The 24,965-nt window shown below is 45.8% G+C and overlaps 1 protein-coding gene across 1 annotated transcript in view; it reads right to left on the bottom strand.

The window, feature by feature from the left end:
• CIT (citron rho-interacting serine/threonine kinase) overlaps positions 1–24,965 on the bottom strand; it is a 168,116-nt gene that overhangs the window by 4,234 nt on the left and 138,917 nt on the right. The window contains exons 31-47 of the mRNA XM_044244172.1: positions 23,737–23,899; positions 23,299–23,463; positions 19,682–19,819; positions 18,771–18,951; positions 18,000–18,091; positions 17,355–17,459; positions 16,979–17,148; positions 16,200–16,244; positions 15,677–15,757; positions 15,406–15,541; positions 13,155–13,294; positions 9,205–9,297; positions 7,588–7,696; positions 7,347–7,475; positions 6,710–6,790; positions 4,923–5,001; positions 4,610–4,789 (exon numbers count right to left, since the gene is read on the bottom strand). Of these exons, the coding sequence (XP_044100107.1) occupies positions 4,610–4,789; positions 4,923–5,001; positions 6,710–6,790; positions 7,347–7,475; positions 7,588–7,696; positions 9,205–9,297; positions 13,155–13,294; positions 15,406–15,541; positions 15,677–15,757; positions 16,200–16,244; positions 16,979–17,148; positions 17,355–17,459; positions 18,000–18,091; positions 18,771–18,951; positions 19,682–19,819; positions 23,299–23,463; positions 23,737–23,899 (2,087 nt within the window). The remainder of the gene's footprint in view (positions 1–4,609; positions 4,790–4,922; positions 5,002–6,709; positions 6,791–7,346; positions 7,476–7,587; positions 7,697–9,204; positions 9,298–13,154; positions 13,295–15,405; positions 15,542–15,676; positions 15,758–16,199; positions 16,245–16,978; positions 17,149–17,354; positions 17,460–17,999; positions 18,092–18,770; positions 18,952–19,681; positions 19,820–23,298; positions 23,464–23,736; positions 23,900–24,965) is intronic.

Genomic DNA, 24,965 nt, shown 5'->3' with positions numbered 1-24,965 from the left:
ACGGGCTGAGGCTACTACGAGACCCTTGATACAAGGGAGCAGTTTTGAGAAAGCCTGCGCTCATCACCATCAGCAGCCCTATCTGTCCCCCTCCTCGGCCTGGTGCTCAGTCACCTCTCTTTCCAGGTGGCTTTCCAAGCCTCCTTGGCACCCAGTGCTGAGGTAAAAAGTGTGGGGACCCGACCGGACAGAATCAGAAACCTGAGCAGGACAAATAAAAATAGTACAGTTGGCTCAAAATATGTCCCTGGCCCCAAAGGTTGACAGTAATAACCAAACAACTGAAAACACTGAGCCTTTCTGTATGGCCCATCCAGCCTCCACCCAGCCTGGGTATTTCAACCGAAGATTTCAGCAAATACAGCCCTAACCATTCTCTCTGAAGAAGCAAGATCCAGAACAGAACTGAGTCAATTCCTTCCCACTCTAATGAGCAGAAAAAGTACTCAGTCCTTATCACCTCCGCACAATCAGGGCTAGGAAAAGGGCTATTTAAAATGGGTATATTTTATAGAGAATATTATTTGGAAAACATATTTTGATCGATTGGGGCTTTATCACAGAAAATAAAGCAGAAATCAGGAAAGTAAATGTATACTTGTTATTTTTAAAATCTAAATTACAATTGGAATTTCATGCCGATTCAAGAGTGAGCCAAGCATGAATCACATACTGATTTATCTTGCTCTAATTTTTGCAACAAAACAGTATGCTAATAGGCTCAATGACATACTTTCCATCAATGTTGGACTTTTGCAGTAGAGTCAAAGTCATTTCTTCAAAACTGTTTGAGAGTGTTATTGATTTTCCCAGAAGCCTATCTTAATCCTTGATATTTAAATCCTTCTCTTTGAAAGGCACCGAACTTCTTGTTGTTGTTTCCTTCAGTTTTTGACCTAACTGCCAGAATCACTTTTGTCAATGCCCATAATTAGAAACAAGAAAAGCAAGGACACCTACTGGGGAAGGAGAGACTCTATAGAGCAAGCTTGAGGGCCAAATCCAGACAGATGACCCGTTTTTATAAATAAAGTTTTATTGGAACACAGCCATGCCCATCTGGTTATGCACTGTCTATAGCTTTCACAGAATAATACCTGAATAATTAAGAGAGACCATATGGCCCACAAAGCCAAAAATATTTACTACCTTATTTTTTTTAAGATTTTTTTTTAATTATTTATTTATTTGACAGACAGAGATCACAAGTAGGCAGAGAGGCAGGTAGAGAGAGAGGGATGGGGAAGCAGGCTCCCTGCTGAGCAGAGAGCTGGATCCCAGGAACCCTGGGATCATGACCTGAGCTGAAGGCAGAGGCTTTAACCCACTGAGCTACCCAGGCTCCCCGTACTATCTGTATCTTTACAAAATTTGCCTATTCCTGCACAATAGTGAAACAGAAAGGTGAGTAGAGATAATTTGATAAGTGATCAGTTCATTGTGAAGATTTTCATGTGACTCTCTGGTTTCCCTGTGCAATTCTAACTATGAAGATTCCAGACAACATATCCAGAAAGCCAGAACCTCCCCTCCACCCCCGTGCATGCTGCATGTCCAGTGGAAAAATTTAAGGTTACTGAGATTTCAACATCTTAAAATAAGGCTTATATTCCTCTCTAGTCATGTTGCTTTAAGATGTGGGAGACAAAAATAAATAAATTTCAAGAGGAGAATTACATTAAGCCTATTTGTAATGGAAGGGAAATTATAATGTATGTCCACAGAGGCCCATCATAAAGCAAGTGAGAAGGTACTCAGTGCCCAGGGGAAGAAGGATGTCTCTAGGAAGACCATTTGGAATGTCAGCTTAGATTAATGTAATGAAAGAAAATACCCATCATCCTAGGCCAAGTGGGCAATCTTTCATCTCTGTATCCATTAATGACCAATGATCTCCCGTGCCAGTTTTATGGGGTTTTTGTTTGTTTTATTTTGTTTTTGCAAAGAGTTACATTTCCTGCTAAACAGACCAGGTCAGTGAAGCCTTGCAGTGACTCACACTCAGCCAGGCCAGCCCTCTGCATCCTGACCTGCCAAAGCAATCTACAATAAGAAGACCATTTTATAGGCCAAGAGATAAGCAAGGACTAACTGCTTATTTTCCGGATGTGCCTGGCCACAGCAGGAAAGCAACAGGACTGTCTCTGCTTCTTGTTCACAGGCACTGGAGAACCCCTTTCAACCACAGAATAAGCAACTTCTTACAGAGAAACTATATAGTCTTAAAAGAAAAGTGCCTGCCCTCATATTAGTAAGGCAGTAAAGGAAAAAAAATCTAATTACAGTACTTTGATTTGTTCTTGACATGATTTGGAAATTACTTAAAGAAAATATGGACATTTGCAGGAGAGAACTATAGTCCTTTGAGCATTTACTTCTGAAGCAGGGTCAAGCCAAGAGTTAGGAACTGCTGGTTATTTCTACTTCTGGCTTTCTAGGAAGTCCCTGGGATTAAAAATTACACTAACCACATATTTAGACTAACTTCTGTATTTCTCCTTTTTGTTTTGTTTTTTTTTTTAAAGATTTTATCTATTTGACAGAGAGACAGAGATCACAAGTAGGCAGAGAAGCAGGCAGAGAGAGAGGAAGGGAAGCAGGCTCCCCGCTGAGCAGAGAGCTCAATGCCGGGCTCGATCCCAGGACTCTGAGATCATGACCTGAGCTGAAGGTAGAGGCTTTAACCCACTGAGCCACCCAGGTGCCCCTAACTCTTGTATTTCAACAGAAGAAAAACTATTCATTAGGACACAGTCTCAAAATATTAGATTTATGACATTCTTTTCCAAGACCTAAGCACCTTCTAAATATTAGAGCTAGTTCCTCCATCATGTTGAGAGTGCCTTAAGAATAAAATCATCAGGGGCGCCTGGGTGGCTCAGTGGGTTAAGCCGCTGCCTTCGGCTCAGGTCATGATCTCAGGGTCCTGGGATCGAGTCCCACATCGGGCTCTCTGCTCAGCAGGGAGCCTGCTTCCTCCTCTCTCTCTCTGCCTGCCTCTCTGCCTACTTGTGATCTCTCTCTGTCAAATAAATAAATAAAATATTAAAAAAAAAAGAATAAAATCATCAGTGGATCCCCATCCCCAGATACTGTGTCTAGCACATGGTAGGGATCCACAGAACTCTTTACAGGGTAGACATAGCAGTTCAGAAAATTTAAATCCTAGGTCAATTAAATGTTCCCCTGGGTTAAATCATCTCAGAACTTCTCTGTACACCAAGAACTTAGAGTTACACATCTCAAACCTGTCCATCAACCTGGATCTGGCTCATAGACCTCTGTGTCAAGACAAGGTCAGTCCCACTTCCCACGCACTGCTGGTAGGATTACAAATGAATATACTTCAGGGAGGAACACTCAGCAACATCAATCAAAATTACAAATGGACATTTGATGTCGCCCATCAATTTTTTTTTCCAGGAATTTATTGTACAGATAGATTCACAAGCATGCCAAACGACATAAGCACAAAGTCATTTAATTTATTACAGCTACTGTCTTGAACCACCTAAACATGCACTGATAAAGGAGCAATTAAATAAAGGTCACATGAAGGCATAAATGCTACACAGTCATTAAAAAAAAAAAAAAAAAACGAAGAAATCCTTCTGATACTAACCTGGAACAACCTCCAAGATACATTAAGGTCCAGAAGAATATATGCAGGGTGCTATCAGCTATATTAAAAAGGGGAAGAACTCTTGCAGAATGGTACAGTAAGGACTGCCGAAAACCCATTCCTCCATAAAAGCAACCAGAACACTGGCAATGAGTGTCTAAAGCAACTTTTCCAGAACTCTGGAAATTAACCAAAGACTTGCAATGACTCAAACAGCAAGAGCATTTATGTAAAAAATAGCTGAACCTCCATAAGGACAACAAGCTTTGTGACATGTTAACGCGACCTCAACGTTTTCTCTCCAGAGCTGCGACAGTTTTGAAACCATCAGCCCCGTAACCACAGTAGCCACAGTTAGCATCAGGACTGATGCTCCCCACAAAGCTGCGGCCCCAGCAAACAGTTCCCGTCTGACCTGACACAGGGTTTCCTCGTAAGAAAAGCCCTATCCCCAAATGTTTATCAGAAACAATCAGCAGCAAGTATTTAACCTGGCAAATACTTAAGACAGTGTGATACCATTTGGGGAAGAGGCTGGCTAAAACACTCAAAAGACGATCTGGGAATAACATGTTGATAAGGTGTTTTGAAATGGTCCCATATATTTGTAGGAATCTAGAAAGCCACAAACACACAGGCAAGGCCCTCAGGAAAAATCTGAGAAAGGCTCAGTCTCTCAACTCTGGCTGACTTTGAGCATTAAAGGTTGCCCAATACACACACACACACACACACACACACTCTAGTGATCCATTCTAGTGCCACCAAAAATACCCAAAAGAGAAAGACCAGACATTTGCGCCCACCTTCTCCAAGAGGGCATTTAAAATTTCTCCTGATTCTCGAGAAGGACTGAGTCAGTGTCATGCTATAGCTCAAAGAAAGGAGTGGCTTGAGCTTGAAGACCTTTGACCAGCTTAGCACAATTTCCTTCTACCTTCCAGAACAGCACTCTGCCTCCTGTAATGATAAGGAGAAGGATGGTACCTGCGGGAGGTGGACGGACCCCGGTGGTGGTCAGTGCCGGACTCCTTCACGAGGTTTCCTTTGCAGCAAATGACCCTTAATTTATCCTGGTATGACGAGGCCAGGTAAATCGCTCCTGAGGAAATTGCAGGGCCCAAGTAGCGTGGGTTTGGGATTTCCAAATACGCTCGGGCAGGAGTCCTAAGGAGTTCCAGATAAGCGGTTACATTCAGGTTACCTCTGTTGCTAGGTGGGATGGGAAGAAACAGACACTGGGCCCTGAACCCCAACCCCAACAGCTGAGCTTTCTGAAGCCTGAAAGGGCAATGCTTACCCCAGAGAGGAGCGTGCCTGGATCTCAATGACTTCAAGTGAGTTGAAGTGGGTCACAAACAGATAGGGTTCTCTGTAGGCTGCATGGTTACCCCAGAAGAAGAGCATGGAACAAGGAAGGTTTAAAAGAGGAAATCAAAACCAGGCTGCAATGCCACCTTCGACCCAGCAATTGCACCTAAAATAATTTAGCCTACGCATACACCCGTGTGCCAACATAACGAAGTGTGTCCAAGTTTACTCACTGCCATGTTGTCAGAGCAGAAGATGGGAACCAAATCCAGGGTATGTTTTGGGGGTCAGTTAAATAAATTATGGTACATCTGTGGGATTCTGCACAGCTGTAAAAACCGCATGAAGCCCTCTATGTACTGATAAACTAAAAAACCCTGAGGTGTGTTTTACTTAGTGTGTGAAGCAAAATTCAAAATAAATAATGTGTAAAGTGTGGCACCACATGGATTAAAAAAAAAAAAGGGTGTGTGTGGGGAGGATAAGAATATATTTTCTTATGCATCTGTATTTGCACAAAGCACTGGAGGGATAAAAAATAGAAGTTTTCCCCCTGTTTGGGTGAGTGGGGATGGAGAAGTGGGGAGACAGGTTATATGGGTGAGATTTTACATTGTATACCTTTGTAAACTGTTTAATTTTTTTTTAATGTGCAGAATTAAAGACTGAGTTCAAAGATAATTAAATATCTCTCATCTTAACACTACATGTTTATATTACAGTATCAATGAAGCTCTAGGATCTGACAGGAGGCTTTTCTGTCTTAAAAGGAAAAGGAGATTATCACTATTCTCCCTTGCGGTAAACTAGACTTTGGTTTTGGACTATGAGTCATGCCTCCTGGTACTCAGGCCTGGCAGAGCCTCCTTGCTTTGAATCTCGGCTGACCCCGTGGCTGCTTTAACCAGTAGGTTATGGTGGAAGCAACAAGCCCTGCCAGCTTCCACTTTTGCACTCCTGGAAGATGTCCATGCGGAGAGCAACCGAGGCCTCCAGCCCCCAGGCCCCAGCCCCAGCTGAGTTCATACCAATTGGCCACCATTTTGTGAGACCATTTTGGACTTTCTAGTTATCCCAGTGCCCCCACTGGTACCACATGAAGCAGAATGGTCCAATCAAGCCTCAGCATCTTGGGCAATAATAAGTTATTGTAGTCTTGGCCATAACAAGTTCTGGAACTTGTTAGGCAGCAAGAGAGAAACCAAATAGCCTTGATGGGTATTTTTACCATAACAATGTTTCAGAGCATTGACACCAATATGTGTGAACATATTTGTACATACGTGTGTGTTTATGTACATGGATGTTTTTGTGTGACCCAGCAGCTCCACTTTCAGGGCTTATGAGCAGCAGATTCTACTTGACAAGTGTGCAAAGATCAGTGCAAGATGTTCATCACAGCAGTGTTTACACTTAGGGAAAGAACGAGCATGACCTACGTGCTCTGCCTGATAACTGATGAAACTGACATGTGTTCAGCTATCCCACGGGATACTCTGCAGCCTTTGAAATGATTTAAATAAATTCACAGGGAGCACTCTCCTTTCTTCCTGAGAACCTGACAAATCTTTCACAAGGCTGGTGGATTTGGCTTATGCAGTTTTTCATCAAGCATCAGCATCTTTGCCCTGAACCCTGGGACTACAACCTGTGGCACTTGGTGTCTAACATAAACCATAGGCATAGTGTGTAAGCCAAAAAGGATTCTACCTGCGGTTCTTTCCTAGGATGTACGCTGCTGGCAGAATAGAGCCCTCCATACCTTGCTTCACTTACCGAAGGCCAGAGGTAAGCGACTCCACTTGAGATCGTCTGTGCGGCTACGTCTTCCGTAAGAATCCACGAACACCCCAAATTCTGTAAGGAGTTGCATCCCAGGGGCATCAGCCCAGTCAGAGGCAGCAGTATCAATGACACCATACACTTTGCCAGAAGAATAAGGGATTGAGCCCAGGGGACCACCAGCCAAATTTAACTGGATCATTAAAACCTGAGGACCTTTGCTGAGCCACATCTCTCAGAGATGTGTTAAAGAAAAGTGGAAGAGATAGGAAAAAAGGAGCAAAGGAAGGAAGAAGAGACAGGAGACATGAAAGAAGGGAAAGGAAAGAAACAGAGACCGAGACACAGGGAGGAAGAGACAGGAGGACCCAGAGATTGCCTGTGGGGATGGGGGGGGGTGGGAGAAAGAAGGAATAAAAAAGAATGAAGAAAAACTTCCAAAAAAAAAAAAAAACCCACAAGAAAGAAGGAAAGGAAAGGAAGAGAAAGCAAGGGGCGGAGAAAGAAAGAAGCAGCTGTTCTCAGGAAAGAATACCATGGAGCTGGGCTAGGTGAGAGCCCTGATGGGGGTCGGGAAGTCCTGGCACCCGCAAGCTCTCAGGGCAGCGGCCGGCAGGGAGCACAGACTCACCGTGGAAGCAGAGCAGGTACTCCTCCCGCTGCCCTGCGCCGTTCACCTGCATGATCGAGACAGGGAAACTGTTGGAAGAGGAGGCAAACACAGCAGGCGCCAAGGAATGGTCATTCTTATCCAGGAATTCTGTAAAGGTAGGTGAGAAGTGGGGCATCAGGGAGAAGTTGGTGGCCAGAGCAGAGTGTGGGCTGGTGGTGGGGGCGGGGGAGGGGGGGTAGGGGGATGACTTGGGCCCTACCCTCAAGCGTGTACTGCTTCATGTCAATTTCATAGAATTTATTGGTTCCAATGAGGATACTGTAATTGGTGAAGTGGATGCAGCTGCAGGGCTCTGAGGTCTCTATCTCCTAAGACAGAGGGTAGAAGAAGAGGATGTGAGTTAACACAGGACGGCCCCATGTCCATTGCTCTTCCACTTCCCCGAGCCTTAGAGACAGTCACCTCTGGACTTGTTCATGTTCTCGGCCACGCAAAGCACAAACACTTCAATCCTTTCATGTCCCCCATGAAGACTAATAATCCCTTTGCTACCTCTGGGTTCACTGCAACTCCAGATTAAGAAAATATCAAATGGCAGCCAAAAAAAGAGTCACAGATACCATTTCAATGAAAAGTTTGCATTCAAAGCCAGATCTTTAAGAAAATAAATTCTTATCTGAGGAAAAAGACTGGAAAACACAGGGCTGGTTAGAGGGAGTTGTTTTAGCTTCCTTCTTTTTGTGAGCTACATTTTACCATGAACCTATATTACCTGTATAATTATTCTCGTCACCACTGTTGTCATCTCTATTAGTGATCAGCTTTCTAATTCCCCTTGTTTTCAGGCCCATCCTAGTATTTTCAAAAACCTAAGCATGCTTATTCAAAGGAATTATAAAAAGCAATGACTTCTGAGACTTTTCCTAAAGCTAACAGTTCAAAATCTAGCCCACACTACCACTACTGCTTTTTACTGAGGACCTGGTAAATACGAGGAAACTTTTAGGCAGCATGATACAGTGAAAGGGAAAAATCAAACCTCAATTTTGGTCTCAACTTCCCAACAGGACTCAGCCGGCCTCGATGGTCTTACCTGAAAATTGGTGATTACCACCCCTGCATTTCAGAACTGTTGTGAAGTGTTTGGAAAACAGCCAGCTTGGTCTCTAGTACCAGTTGGTGCTCAGTAAAATAAAACAAACGAACTGCCCACCCAGGATGAAACTGTTGCCCTAACACATAATGACCCTTATATAATCATCCCTCATTTCACTTGAGACTAATCAGGAAGGCACCAGAAGTAAATTACGCTTACAACAGGTGGCGCTTTCTTAGTCTAGGGACAACGGCCGGCCTCTGGAAACAAGGCAAATGATCCAATGTGCAACTTGCCCACACTGTAGTCCCCACCACCACTGCTCTGCTCCAAGGAGAATCAGCTCTCTAATTACATCTAGGAACACAGCAAGCACTGGCTTTTCCAAAAGTTATTAATAGAAATGTCTAGGATCTGACAAAGATTCTGATAAGTGTCGCCAGGGACTGCTAGCTTCTTGGAGAGATCGCCTTCCTTTTTCGTGCTAATTTAAAAGTGTCTCTTCCACCAGCCTGCTTCCTTCCTCTCTTAACAAAGGGCCGAATCCACTGGGCTGGCTGGAGAGGCAGCTCACAGACAGGAGAAAGAAAATGAGGGGAGAAAAACTGCAGCTCCTCAGGGCTCTGGAGCTTCCTCCAGGAAGGAAGGGTGTGTCTGCTTGTCTGTCTCTCTCTCTCTGGAGGTCACCCAGGCTGAAGGGACCAGGCACACACTGTTCCCAGAGACAGCACACTTTCCAGCCCAGGCCAGGGCCCAGCAGGCCAGGTGCCCGGGACTTACTTTGCGAATGCAGTACTTGCTGAGGTTTTCGTTGTAGCGGAGAATGACAACTTTGCTGGGCATGGCTGCACAGATGCAGAGCCCATTCTCAATCTGGAAAGCAATCAGGGAAACAGAGAAAAAAGAGGGTCACTGGTGTGACTGCTGACTCCACAGCAGAACTAGGAACCTAATGCCAGTTTAGAGCAGAGCCCCTCACCCTTAGTACTACTGACACGAGACCAGGTAATTCTCTGTGGCCAGAGGCTGCTCTGTGCATTGTAGGATGTTTAGCAGCAACCCTAGGCTCTCCCCTCTGGATGCCAGTGGTACAACCACCAGTTGTGACAACCACAGATGTCTCCAGACTCTGCCCAATATCCCCTAGGGGTCAGAACTGCCGCTGGTAAGAACCACGGATTTAACAAAGACCTGGCAAAGGCCTCTGGAAATCACCTGACACCACGCACATTTTGTGTGCCTGCGCCTTCTGCTAGAGACAGAGCCTTCCGACAATCTTTCCCTGAGGGAGGAGGAAGGCAGTAGAAATTACCTTAAGAATTTAAGGATTATGGTTCAAAGAGAAAAGTTCTTAGCTAAGATCTGTATACGTAGAGTTCTCTTTTTCTAGAATGGCTCAATCACTCTTACTTTACTTCCCAATACCACGTCTCTGTCATTTCACCAAGGGCAAAAAGAAGCTTCTCCAATCAGTGCCAACATGAAGGTCAGCAGTTGGGGGTGGGGGGTTTTGTGTGTGTGTTTTGTGTGCCTAAAGGAAGGAACAGAAATTTCACCCAGTGAGAGGACATACAGTTTTCAAGGTCAAGGTGGAATGAAATGCGATGGGAGAGGAAAGGAATACACAGGAAAATAGGAAGTGTTAGTAATATTCTAGCTCTTGGTGTGGGTAGTAAGTTTGTGGATGTTTATATTATTAGATGTTATAATTTTATAATGTACCTATTTTTTAGTAGTTCCAACACTGTAAAATACCCATTTCTAGGTAACTCATCATTCACAGAAAAAATCATAAGAAATTTTAAAATATGTGTAATGATAAAAATTTACAGTAAGATTGTAGTAAGAGGGAAAATGTATGGCCTTAAAGTGCTTACCTTGGGAAAAAAGACCTGAAAATTAATTAGCTAAACAAGAGATTAGAAAGAGAACAATGAAAGAAAGCCAGAGAAAACTCAAGGAAGGAAAAAACAAAGATTAAGGAAAAAGCAAAAATTAATGATAAGTAAGATAATAGCAAAGCAAGAATCAATACAGCCCAAAGCTGCTCCTTTATAAAGATTAGTAAAATCACTATAAAGCTGATGAAATTAAGACAAATAAGAGATCCAGAAAAAGTAATATTAGGGATAAAAAATGCACAAAGAACAAAAAGCAGAAAAAAGGAGAGACCAAAAAAAAAAAAAAAAGAAAGAAAGAAAGAAATGTTCTCTTTAAAAAGAATTGTTAAAACTGAAAAAGTACATCTTTCCTTCCCGGGCCCCTATCTGGAAATCTGGGTCCATCCAGCACTGTCCTTTCCTCAGTCCCTCAAGATTCAGCTTCTCCAAGAACCCTTTGCAAATCCATGCCTTTCTAGGCCAGCCATCCTTCCTCCTTTATATTCTGTCCTCTTTTTATTGTTGCCACAGTTAATCCCAACCGCTGTGTAAGTGACTAATAAAGAATGCCATCAGCCCCACAGCCAGAAGGTTTCAGAAACCAAAAGTCCTCAAGAACAGTGGCCAAGGCCATAGCCAAGGTAAAGCCCCCCTCAGGAGGTTCCTGTGGCCCACCACATCCCTCCCCTGTTAGTCCTCCTTCACTCAGCACAAACGCCTCTGAAGGCTCGGTCAAGTACACAGGATGTGCTAGGTAAAAGCTAGCTAAGAGTGACTAAATCCCAAATACCCAGTGAGCAGTCTTCTGAAAAGGGAAAGGCAGTGGCTTTCAGCAGGAGAACTCCAGTAGACTCTGGGAATCTGCAAATGCTTGATTCAGGTTTCATTAAAATTATCTATGTTCACGTGTATGCACCCACAAATGCTTTTAATTTTTTTTAATAAAAAAATTTCCTGGGGCGCCCAGGTGGCTTAGTGGGTTAAGCCTCTGCTTTCGGCTCAGGTCATGATCTCAGGGTCCTGGGATCGAGTCCCACATCAGGCTCTCTGCTCAGCAGGGAGCCTGCTCCCCCCACTCTCTGCCTAGTTCTCTGCCTACTTGTGATCTCTCTCTCTGTCAAATAAATAAATAAAATCTTAAAAAAGTTTCCTTACAGCAAAGGAAACATTCAAAAAAACAAAGAGGCAACCCACAGAATGGGAGAAGATATTTGCAAATGACAGTACAGACAAAAGGTTGATATCCAGTAACTATAATGAACTCTTCAAACTCAACACACACAAAACAGGCAATCATAAAAAAATGGGCAGAACATATGAACAGAGACTTCTCCAGTGAAGACATACAAATGGCTATCAGACACAAGAAAAAATGTTCATCATCACTAGCCCTCAGGGAGTTTCAAATTAAAACCACATTGAGATATCACCTTACACCAGTTAGAATGGCCAAAATTAACAAGACAGGAAACAACATGTGTTGGAGGGGATGTGGAGAAAGGGGAACCGTCTTCCACTGTTGGTGGGAATGTAGGTTGGTGCAGCCTCTTTGGAGAACAGTGTGGAGATTCCTCAAGAAATTAAAAATAGAACTTCCCTATGACCCTGCCATTGCACTCCTGGGTATTTACCCCAAAGATACAGATGTAATGAAAAGAAGGGCCATCTGTACCCCAATGTTTATAGCAGCAATGGCCACAGTCACCAAACTATGGAAAGAACCAAGATGCCCTTCAACAGACAAATGGATAAGGAAGATGTGGTCCATATACACTATGGAGTATTATGCCTCCATCAGAAAGGATGAATACCCAACTTTTGTAGCAACATGGATGGGACTGGAATGAAATAAGTCAAGTGACTTATTATGCTGAGTGAAATAAGTCAAGCAGAGAGAGTCAATTATCATATGGTTTCACTTATTTGTGAAGCATAATAAATAGCATGGAGGACATGGGGAGTTAGAGAGGAGAAGGGAGTTGGGGGAAATTAGAAGGGGAGGTGAATCATGAGAGACTATGGACTCTGCAAAACAATCTGAGGGGTTTGAAGTGGCGGGGGGGTGGAAGGTTGGGGTACCAGGTGGCGAGTATTATAGAGGGCACGGATTGCATGGAGCACTGGGTGGGGTGAAAAAATAATGAATACTGTTATGCTGAAAATAAATAAATTTAATTTAAAAAAAAAAGTTTCCTTAAAGAAGCAGGCAAGCAAATGAATATATGTACCAAAATCAATATGCTATTAGCTACCAAGGAATTAACTTGACTTACCAGGAACTGACTTTATATTATATAAATGTCATAAATCAGAATTTTCAAATTTTTAGTAATAAAACATTTTTTCATCAAGTTCAGATGTGGGGTTCTAGGTTAGATTAAAAAAAAAAGACTAGGGGTGCCTGGGTAGCTCAGTTGATTGAGCATCTGACTCTTGATCTCAGCTCAGGTCTTGGTCTCAGCAGCCATGAGTCGTGCTGGGCTCCACTCTGGGTGTGGAGTCTATTTTTTTAAAAAAATGAAAATAAAAAAGACTCCATCATAAACACACACACACACACACACACACACACACTCACGTGTACACTCACTCATACACAGTTTTTTTGAACTGGGGTTCATCCTTTCAGTTTTGTTAATTTTATCCTCATTTTTCTCTGACTTTAGACTCAAAGCCTGTGCAAATTTCATGGCTATACAAATTGTTTTGTGTGCCTAAAGAAAGCAACAGAAATTTCACCCAATGAGAGGACATAGAGTTTTCCAAGGTCAAATCAATGAGCCCTGTCGGAAGGAGGGCAGAGCCCATTTCGAGAACACTCCGCCTGTGGAGGCCCCGAGGAGAGCTCACCTTGCCGGCAGCAAACAAGTGGCAGCCCTTAACGGCCTCAAAAACGTTGGGGGAGATGTCGGGCTGGGCAGGAAGGTGAGCCTGTGCGAGGGACTGCTTCACTTTCTTCACGTCAACAAGGCACAGAGCCCGTTCTTCTCCTGCGGGGGAAGGAAGAGCCTCGAGGTCAGTGTGAGGCAGGGAAGGCAGTTCTACTTCTCCTCCCAAGTAGCCACGCGGGGCCACGCAGATGGACAGATTTCCACAGATCCTGTGTACATGGTTCAGGTCCAAGTTTGAGAACTACAGTGAAAAACATCTGGCCTCTTGGTCAGGATTCTGGGATGAAAAAAAAAATTTGCCGACGTAAAATCAGAGGGCATGAGCCGGACTTTTAAACCTACTCCCCACCAACGCGAAGAGGAGGCTGGGTTAGGCACATGGAGGGGACATTTTGTAAAACAACAGGCTTGGACGTTTTTCCAGGATGTCAATGTCATGGAGGACAAAAATCCATTCCAGATCATAGGAGACTAATGGGACACTATTAAATACAAGGCATGACCTGGGGCAGGATCACACCTTCGGGGGAAAAATACCGGAAAGGACATTATTGGAGCCACAGGTAAAATCTGACTCCGGGCAGCCTACCAGACAGCCGCATCACAGCAAGGGTTAAAGTTCTTGAACACAAAAGCGGTGCCATGTGACACTATCCCGTGCGAGATGCTGGTGGTGGATCCAAGCCCCGACATGTTTGTCTAAACCCATGGAAGGAATACAACCAAGAGTGAACCCTAATGGAAACCAAGGACCCAGGGTGACGATGTGTCACTTCGGGTTCATCGGTTATGTCCAGTGCGCCCCTCTTGTGGGGATGGTGACAGTGGGGGCAGGGGGCATCCAGGAACTCTCTGTACTTTCTGCTCAATTTCGCTGTGAGCCTTAAACCACTCTAAAGAGTAAAGTCAGGAAGGAAGGGAGGAAGGCGGGGATGGAGAGGAAAGAAGGAAAGGAAGAAAGGGAAGGGAGGCAAGCGATCAGAAGGAAAGAAACGAGAGACAAAGAGAGGGAGAATGAAAGACCAAGAAAGGGGCGCCTGGGTGTCTCAGTGGGTTAAAGCCTCTGCCTTCGGCTCAGGTCATGATCCCAGTGTCCTGGGATCGAGCCCACATCGGGTTCTCCGCTCAGCGGGGAGCTTGCTTCCTCCTCTCTCTCTGCCTGCCTCTCTGCCTACTTGTGATCTGTCAAGTAAATAAATAAAATCTTTAAAAAAAAAAAAAAAAAAAACACATGGGGATGCCTGGGTGGCTCAGTGGGTTAAGCCTCTGCCTTCGGCTCAGGTCATGATTTCAGGGTCCTGGGATCGAGTCCCGCATCGGCCTCTCTGCTTGTCAGGGAGCCTGCTTCCTCCGTTCTCTCTTTCTCTCTCTCTCTCTCTCTGCCTGCCTCTCTGCCTGCTTGGTCTCTCTCTGCCAAATAAATAAATGAAATCTTTTTAAAAAAATTTAAAAAAATAAAAAATAAAAAACAAAACAAAAAACAAAAACAAAAAAGACCAAGAAAGGCCAGTTCCTGACCGCATTCTTTCAGCCCCCAGATCCATCCAGCCACATCTGAAACAAGACCTGGCCATGGATGTTTTTGAACACTGAACTAACAAATTATTGTTTTCCCTTTAAAAAAAAAAAAAGAAAAAAAAAGGACCACCAATAAAGAGAGAAAAGGATTTTGCCATGGTTGTAAAAGAGAATGCTCTCATTCTTAGCTGATATGCTAAAGACTTTGGGGTCACAGCTGCAAGGGACTCTCAGTTCAACAGTTAGTGTGTGTGCATGTGTGTTTGTAGAGGAAGAGAGTAAAAATATGGCAAAATGTTAACAGTGGGGAACAGCCCAAGGGTCTCCAAGGGGTTCCAGAGAAATAAGAGGACACATGCTACCAGCAGGCAAGCTCTCATAAGTCCCAGTTCTCGGTGGTATTGACATCACCATGACGATGGCATCAAAGGGTCTGTCATTAATGAGACTTTGGAGTCTCATTAATGAGACTACTCTTCACTTGGCATAACAGCCGCACCAGCCACCATGGGAATGAATCTGAGTCGAGAGCGCTATCAGCTCCGGCACCGACAAGGACCAGCGGAAAGAGCCACTTTGGCTGCCATCTGTCACCAGGAAGGCCTGCCTTTGTGTTTCAGAGGCAGGACACTTGGCTCTCAAATAGTTTCCCTTGACAATGAAAAGAAAGTGCCACGCCCCTGGCCAACCACCTGCTATCATGAGGAGCTTCTCCAGGTCCTTGATGATATAAATTTGGAAGACCGCTCCGATTCCTGGGACGTGGGTGAGGGAGTTTTTCAAGACATTCAGTGCGTACAGCCCTTCCTCAGTGCCCACCAACACCACCTGCAGGAACAGAAGTCCACAGGTGGGGCCTGAGCATTACCACGTCCCCATGGCCACCCTGCAGAGCAGGAAGAGCAAGAGCCCTTTCTCTTGTGACCATGGGGGTGACGGCCAGGGTCCAGAGGACAGCGCTACCTGGTCGCTGAAGGGCAGCGTGCAGTTCATGTCCAGACGGTCATCACCTTCCAGTTTCAGCAGGGAGTTTCCAAGCAATTTCTTTTCATATTGGAACCAAAAAAAATAGAGAGAGAGAGAGAGAGAAAAGAAAAAATAAAGGACACAGTAAGTTTGAACTGTTCATGACCAAATCATCCAGAGAGACAAAAGTAAGAACAGAGAGAAGTTTGGTGCCAGGAAGAAAGTAAGGTTCATCTGGAAAACGTCAGAAACACACATTTGCTCTCGGCTTGCCCCATATTCTGATCTGAGTTACTGGTATCTCCGGGGTGGCTGGTAATTAGCATGAGAGTTACGCCTCAGCTTGGACGCGGAAATAAATGAGTGAAGTAGACATTGAGAGATCTTCTGCGGTAGAAGAGACACTGACGCTACGTGCAGAGGGTTAATAAGCCACGTGGAAGGCTCCTTCCCCTCCAGGCAGCAGCCCAAGGACAAAACACAGCATCAGCAACGAAGCAGCAAGCCTCTGAATCTTTACCTGAGCCCACGCAGGCAGAAGCTCGGAGGGAATACGGTTGCAACCCTAGTGTACACATATTAACGTGCATTTCAATAAAAGGCTCACACAGATAACCGCAGAACAAGTCATCAAAACAGGTCCACCCAGAGAGCCGAGCTCCTCCCCAGAGGCTTATGGTTAAGAAGTCTGCGCTGCAAATACTGAATGTGTTTACTAGGAGCCCAGTGTTTGGTCTTTGGTGGAGAAAACACCAGTGAGCACGGAGCCCTGTTGTATCCTGGAACTTTCCAGGAGGAGTGGTGCCAGTCAAGGCACACCCACGGCTCTGCCGTCTTAGGGAGAAGTAGGATCCCGAACCTGCCTACAGAAGAGTAGATCACGTGGAAGCTATGGAGAAGGTTATGAAAAGCCCTCCCCGAGTTGGCATGGTTTCAGCAGACCTCTGCGCTGCTTCCTGGCCAAGTGCTTGCAACTCAAGTCTTCAAATAAACTCATCAGAGTAAAAGAGAGAGAGGATCGCCTTATGAGTACATCTGCTGCCATGACCAAAATCCGTCACGCCCCAAGAGCTGGCTGATGGCTCTGACTCCCCCATTCTAAAGGGCGGCAGAGGGAGGGCATGTGATGCCAGACAAGCCAGCGCAGAGGCCATGTCTTGGTTCTGAAAGCGTCCTAGTCACGATAGTCTCGGACCATCACCCTTTGGGGAGGTAGCAACAGGGCTCCCAGCACCCAGGTCAGTTCCCACTTCAGCCCGCATTACAAAGACAAGCTCCAGCACCCGTCTTCATACTCACAGCATCGGCTTCTGCTTTTTCCCTAGAAACTCTCCCACCTGCGACAACAGACTCTAAGGCGGTGACCCAGCGCTGTTTGTCGGGGAAGCTGGGAGCCAGCAAGTAGAGTGTCCTCCCGGGCCAGCAGGTGGTGTGCGGGTGAGACTCCATCTTCAGTACGTAGGGAACATCTAGGGGATCGGACAGAGCAGGGATTGGCTGTGGCTCTCCCTCAATCCCAGCGGGAGGGATGGCCCTGGAGTGTCAGAGATCCCCCGCCAAGCATGCAAGCCCCAGTCCCCATTAAGACGGCGAGCCGAGGAGGGTGACCCCTTCTACCCCTGCTGCTTGAACAGACCCAGCGCGCTCCCTGGCGGGCTCTGCTGCTTCCCCTCACCTGCTTTGGCTGTATTTGCAAGCTCAGAAGCACCAACGGCGCCATGAATAGATACATCCCCGTCGGGAAGGCACAGCTCAAATTCTTCCACCGGCCTCTGTCCAGCTTGGTGCAAAGAGGAAGGGCAGAAAGAAAACCAAAAGAACAGGAACAAGAACAAGGGGAGAAAAGAAGAAGAAAGAAACAGAGAGAGAAACACAGAGAGAAAGAGAGAGAGAGACAGGGCGAGAGAGACAGTATGCGTGGAAAGAGAGGCGCACAAGAACAAAGGAGGAAGGAGAAAGGTGTGCAGAGAAGGCGGAGAGGGAAGATAAAAACAAAATAAAGTGTGTCAGATGAGTAGCACAGTCAAATTTCGGATGACGATGCGGATTTATGGGTTAGTTGACTGAGGCAGAAGTTCTCTGAAGGTGTATTAGCAGGTAGAATCTTCAGGGCAGCGCCCTGCGGTTCTTCAGAGGGGAGACCTATAGACGTGAGTATCGTACCAATAACCTTTAGCCAAGCCATTCGCTTTTTAATTTTCAAAAATGGAAAACCGTAGAAGGCTTGCAACGCAGTCCGAAAAACAAAGCCTTCACGCCGAGACTGGGAGACCTGGGTCAACCACGTGCAACGAAACATCCCCCTGAATTATTAATTTACCTTCTCTGGCTTCATTGTCATAAATGAGGACTTTGGATCCCTCCAGGACAATGTACTTCCTGTCCCAGCCCTGCTGTCCTCGCTTGTTATTCCTGGGAAAACAGGGACGCACAAGAACAAAGGTGTGGAGTCCACAGCACAGTCGCGGGGAGGAGGAGGTGGCCGTGGGAAGACCGAGACGGAGTCCTCATTAAGAGGCTTCCAGCGGAAAGCTCGGGAATGGGAGCGGCCAGGGCCGTTGTGTCAGGGGTGGCAAAGCTTCCTTCTACCCTTGTAGGTTCTGTGGCTGGCCCAGGAATTCCACAGGTAGCAGATAGATGAATGGGGAGAGAAGCATACATTTTTTTATTTTATATGTTCCTGGGAGTCTCCCCCAGACAAGGAAGACCCCAAAAGTGGAGAGGACTACATGTTTGTACACTGGCTTGAACAAAGACTAGTAAGTATGAAAAAGCAGCAAAAATGTTACAGGAGGCAAAAGGGAGATAAGGAGTTACTTTAACAAGGGTTCTTTGCAGAGTTCTCTCTGCAAGGCTTGAATCCTTGTCTCTGGTGATAATATTCATTTCCTCCTGGAAAAAGGAGGGCTGCTTTTACACAGGATCGTATCTCCTACTTTCAGAAAGAAAGAGGGGAGGTCAGACTGTCCTTCTGAGACCGACGGTTTGTCAAGTGCCTTTGTCTCCAAATAACCCTTATTCCCAAGTGGACTATGTTGGGGTGGCGTCCTCCCCAGCACCTGCCCCAGCCCGAGGCTCCCTGCCACAGTACCTGGGCACCTTCATCCACCCTTCCAGGTGCAAGCCGCTGCTGGGCTCCTTGGACTGGAGACCTGGGGAGTTCATTTTGTCACGGCAGAAGGCCTCGGTAAAGTGTGTGGCATACTCGGCTGGCAGGCCACAGGTGGCGGGCAAGCACGTGGAGCACTTGGGATGGCACATCACCTGACATTCTGGAGAAAAGCAGGGAACAGCCTGAAAACACCCTGGCAGATCCTGGCCCATGCGTCCCTCTGCCAGCCAAGTCCCAGCCAGGCCCCGACAGCCAGGTACTCCCTAAGCATTCCCAGGAGCCAGGCCCAGAGAGGAAATGAGGGAGACAAGTGTTCTTGACACAATGTTCCCCGCTTCTCCCCAGGCCACCACAAAAGTATATAAGGGACCTGTTGGCACAGTCCAGCTAGAGCCAGCACACAACCTAAAGGTGGGGAGAGAGCAACCTGGACAAAAACAGGGGGCTGGAAACCAGCAAAGCACAAGACATTTTGCATAGGGTGGTGGAGACATGAGCTGGAAACACGGATAAGCTCATTCCCTTAGTGGGGGAAAAATAGTGTCCTCCCACTGAAACTGAAAGCTTGAAAATGAATGTACTACAGGATGAAAAATTTAAAAAGGAAAAACACAGGGGCACCTGGGTGGCAAAATGGGTTGAGTGTCCAGCTCTTGGTTTTGACTCAGGTTGTGATCTCGGGATCATGAGATTGAGCCCTGCGTCAGACTCCACGCTCAGCGCAGAGTCCGCTTGAGATCCTCTCTCCCTCTCCCTTTACCACTCCCCACTCTGTTCCCTCTCTCTAACATAAATAAAAAGATCTTTAAAGAAGAAAGGAAAATAACAACCCACCCCCATGAGTGGAGTCATGCAGGTGCCCACTGCGCATGCACAGCCACTGCTCTTACCAAGACATTTGGATGCCTGGCGCCCAAAGTGCACAGTATCCAGACACACAGCACACTTTGTGGCTCGCATGTTCAGTCCTACGTTAAATCGGTGAGGAATATTGTGGTGCATGCGCTCCTTAAGACGCCGACTAAATTCTGAAGGAAAGTTTTAAAAAAAATTATTAGGTTTTATAAATGATCCCATCAAGAAAGTTAAAAAACAAAACAACAACAAAAAAAATAGAATGGGAAAGAGTATTTGTAAATCATCTCTCTGACAAGGGACTTGTTGCTACAATATATAAAAAGCTCTTACAACTCAATAACAAAAAGACAAATAACCCAACTTTAAAATGGGCAAAGGATTTGACTAGACATCTCTCCAAAGAAGATAATGACCAAGAAGCACATGAAAAGATGGTCAGCATCATGAGTCATTAGAAAAACACAAATCAAAAGCACAATGAAATTCCACTTCACACCCCCTTTGATGTCTAGAATCAAAAATGCAGGGGGACGCCTGGGTGGCTCAGTTGTTAAGCATCTGCCTTCAGCTTGGGTCATGAGCCCAGGGTCCAGGGATCGAGTCCCACGTTGGGCTCCTTGCTCGGTGGGGAGCCTGCTTCTCCCTCTCCCGCTCCCCCTGCTTGTGTTCCTTCTCTCACTGTGTCTCCTCTCTCAGGCAAATAAATACAATCTTTTTTTTTTAAATGCAGGAAACAAATGTTGGTGAGGATGTGGAGAAATTAGAACCTTCATACACTGCTGGTGGGAATGTCAAATGGTGTGGCCATTCTGTAAGACAGTTTGGCAGGCCCTTGAAAAGTCAAAGTTAGGATTACCCTGCAATGGTAGAGACCCAGCGATTCCACTCCCAGGTACAGCCCCAAGAGAAATGGAAACTTACGTAGCCACAACATACAACATTCACAGCAACATTATTTATAAAGGCCAAAAATTGGAAACAACCCAAATGATTATCAGTGGATTAGGAAACAAGATGCACTCTCCATACAATATAATTTACTCAACTGGAGCAAGTGAAGAACTAATAAATGTTTTAACATGGCTAAATCTTAGAAGGATTACGCTCAATGAAAGAAACCAGACAAAAAAAGCATCTGGTAGGATCTCACTTATGTGAAATGTCCAGAGTGGCAAACCTGTTTGGCTTGGTGGCTGCCAGAGGTCAGGCAGAGGAGAGAACGGGGAGTGTCTGCTATCAGGTAGCGTGCTTTTGGGGGACAGAAAAGTTGAGGCCAAAAATGTCCCAAAATTATGATGCAGTGGTTGTACAACCCTGTGCACTTGATGAAAAACATCATACGCTTCAAATGTGTGAATTGTACAGTACACGGATTTATCTCAATAAAGCTGTTAAAAAGCCATTACAGCAGATTAGTTACAGAGTGTGAAACTACTTTAACACTAACAGATGCATCTAGATTTATAGAACTCAACTTCAAATCTCCATTATCCAGTTATCAGGAGTTAAGTATTTTTAAAGAACATTCTACTGGCAGAAGACAGGCTATAAGAAAGCAAAGATGTTTGTGGGCCTAAGTAAACATATGTTTTTAAGTCAAATGTTTATAGGTACTTTAATCACAGAAGTTTTTTTTTCAGATGAACTTCATATGTGGAAGTTTTTAGAATTCAGTTTAAAAATCAGTTCTTGGGGCGCCTGGGTGGCTCAGTGGGTTAAAGCCTCTGCCTTCGGCTCAGGTCATGATCCCAGGGTCCTGGGATGGAGCCCCGCATCGGGCTCTCTGCTCAGCAGGGAGCCTGCTTCCTCCTCTCTCTCTGCCTGCCTGTCTGCCTCCTTGTAATCTCTCCCTGTCAAATAAATAAATAAAATCTTAAAAAAAAAATTTGTTCTTAATTACAGAATTTCTAGTTATTACATACATAAACTGACTGAAGAATTCTCTCCTTATGTCCTGTTCTTTCATGAAGAGCCTCCTCTGGTGAAAAACTCAATGTGTAAGACTTAAAAATTGAATTCTTACATTTATATACCAGTCTGTTAAAATAAGAAGGTTGCTGCCTGCACACACACACCCCAACTTAATAAGCCCCCCTCTCCACAGTGACCTAATTAAATACAGCTTTAAACAGCAAAGCTCAGGACCCAAATTTCTGAATCCAAATTCTGCACAGAACATGGCCTCCATCCTTGATCAGAAAACCCTAAGGAATAAATACACGAGCGCACTCTGGCCCAGTCAGTGTGCAGCACATGGGAAGCAGGAACCTGGGACCCTCAGACCTTCGCCGGCTGCTGCTCTGTGGAGCCCAGGCAACAGACACCACGGCCAGACCGGTTTTCTTCCCCTGTGTTACCATCACCATCACGATGCATTTAAGAGTAAAGCTCTTTGATTCAAAGTGTTATGGAAACATAGGAAATAAGACGGCATCATCGCTGGAGAGAAACCAATGTTGAAGAAAAACCACCAACACACCAAAACGCCATCGAGACTTGCCACTAACACCCGTTACACTGTGATACTGCGATGCCACCCTGAAGCTCTGCTCTATGATCTCCTGAGACCTTCCAAACCACCTTCCTTGGCCTTTTTTTTTTTAAAGCGAGGCAGTTTGCCACAGGCAGCGCCTCATTTGGGTGCGTCTGCAGTCTTAGAAGCTCGACCACAGGACATTCTCCTATGAATGGACCCTGAGAGCTTGTTTGAAAGTTTGAGCAGGGAAGCTCAGCTACTCATATACCCTTGACCGAAGAACAGTCCTCCTCTATCCGGGAAGGCCATCACCTTTGACCGAGTGCGCGGCTTTGTTGGGGGACGCACACGGAGCAGTGAGGGAAGAGGGGGACACCTGCCTCGCCAGCCAGATCAGCCGAATCAACCCTGGCGATCAACAGGGTAAAAGATGTCACAGCCAGATCGCCCTCACAATCTGACCTTTTTTTTTTTTTTTTTTTTTAAAAAGTCCTTTTCCTCTCTAGGCGAACAGATTACTTTTAAGACCATGAAGAAAACTTCTTACACTGTTGGTAAGAATATAAAATGGATCAAACCTCCGACACTCAACATGCAAATAATCTCTAACGCAGGGAATCATTTCCCCAGAGCTAACCCCGCGGCCGCAGCACCCGCAAAGGTGCAGGATTCCACTGCAGGGCGCTCCTGCCGAGGACAGACTGGAAACAACCCCAGCGCCCATGAGCAGGGGCTGGTCTAACGGGTGAGCCACGTACCCACGCCAGTGACTACCATGTAGTCCTCTCGGAGGACGAGGTCCAGGCACAGGCATTCATAAACAATCTAAGATAGGATTTTAAGTGAAAGAAAGGTGTTTTGCAGGGTACAGCATAGTGTTCTGTGATATTTACAATAAAAAAAAGGTCTGAGGAAAATATGCCTATTTTCTCATACTCTTTAAATATAATTATATAAGACACATGAATACCATGACATGTGCCTACGTGCATGAGCTGTTGCAGGAAGAATGCACTGGTGGTCTCCAGCTCAGCGAACTGGCCTGGGACGGGGGAGAAGACAGACTTCTTACTCTTCAGCATTATTACTTGTCACTTTCACGGTATGTCTGCATTATCTTAGTCGACTAAAAACAATTTTCAGCGGAACTCCGGTGGCTCCTTGAGCACGTACCCTCTGGAGTGGACGACTCCTTTCTGCGGCTAGATGGCGGGGCCAGCAGGCTCATGGCACTGGGCTGGTGCTCGGGTGACCGCACGATGGCGGACATGGCGATCTGCTGCCTCGCGGTGGCTGGCGTAGATGGGTGTGGATGGTCTGTGGCCTTCCGGTGGGCAGCTGGAGAGAGACCGGTCCAATGTCTTTTGGTTAGCTGGGCCACCAAGAGGCCAAAACCAAGCGGACTGCCCCTGGGCTGTCTTTCGAGGACCCAAGACCAAAAGAACAAGCATCGAACGGGCAATGCCAAGGACGCTATGACTCGTTCAGACTTGGGACGTCTGGACTGAGAGCTTTTGGGCCACCAAGACAGACGCTGAACTAGTACGACCAATCTGCTTGAGGTGGGTCCTCTGCCTTTCCCCACAGACCCGGCATAGCGAGTGCCCCTACCTTCCTCCCGGGCAGACCGGAGCTCGATGCGGGTCTTCTGAAGGGCTTCCTCTAGCTCTGCGCAGCGAGCTTTCTCCTTCTCCAGAGCCACCTTCAGCTCATTGTACTGCAGAGGAACCTGTGTGGGCAAAGCAGGGTCCTCTTTCCGTCGACTAAATAAACCCTAGCAATGGAAACAGAGATATCTCCTAACTCCTGGAAACTGGCACTTGAAACTAGCTAAAGGAACTCTGACTCAAGAGGAGCAAACCACGAAAGCCAGGAGCATACTCACTGTAAGCGGATTTAGTAAAAATGGCATGTGAAGGGGGGAAAGGGGAGACTGAGCCACAGCCCATTCCAGCCGGCTGGAAAAAAATAGGGTTTCGCAAACTTTCAACAAGAGGGCTCAAGATGCTTGAACTGCCACCACCTCTTCCTTTAGCATTCCCAAGAAGGAGAGCCATTTCCTGAGTCTTTACCCTCAAAAAATGGAAGTGGAGGATGGAGTCAGGAGGGATGGTTCGGAAATCACTCTTGCTCCGCGTTTGTCTCATGATGCTTAGTTACAAGACACAGAGATGAGGGTTTAAAAAAAAAAATTTTTTTTTAAAAGGAGACCAAAAACCTGACTAGTAAAGTGACATCAAAACAAGGGGCCTACTCAAAAATTAAAAAAAAAAAAAAAATGCAAATGGAAAACACATACTGGACACGGAGGGAAAAAAAGGAAAACACAGGGAATAATGGGACTGAAAAAAAACCAGAAATCAATGGAAACACCCTAACTACGGCACATGACACAGTCAGATAACAATCGGCTGTTAAAATAAAAAAAGATTCAATATCATAAAAGAAGATTAAATATCGTCAGCATAATAAGCAGAAACACGGCAAAGAACACGGCAAAGAACATCCCTTCCCGGCAGCCCCCAGAGGAGGACACTGCTTCGGAAGGCTGCCCTCACTCCTCATAGTGCAAACAGCGCTGGCACCACGGGCCCCAACTGCCTACCCCAGCCCCCTTTCACGTAATCCAAGTCAGAGGGGGGCTGCCACTGCTCCTCTGGGGCAGGAATGCCTTTGGAAGCAAACTGCAAGCTCCTTAGAGACCTTTTCCAGCTGAGAACACCTAGCCAAACCTCCTGGGGTTGGGGGCAGGGGGGCTCGGTGGTTTAGGGAAGTATGTTTTGGGTGTAGTAAAAATCTTCCCAGGTGCATCTACATAGAACCCCGTCCACAGTTGGATT

Source organism: Neovison vison, chromosome 3 (genome assembly GCF_020171115.1).
Source record: "Neovison vison isolate M4711 chromosome 3, ASM_NN_V1, whole genome shotgun sequence".
Taxonomy (NCBI): domain Eukaryota; kingdom Metazoa; phylum Chordata; class Mammalia; order Carnivora; family Mustelidae; genus Neogale; species Neogale vison.
Note: the sequence above shows the minus strand (reverse complement) of the source record. Positions and strands in the feature narration are given on the sequence as shown.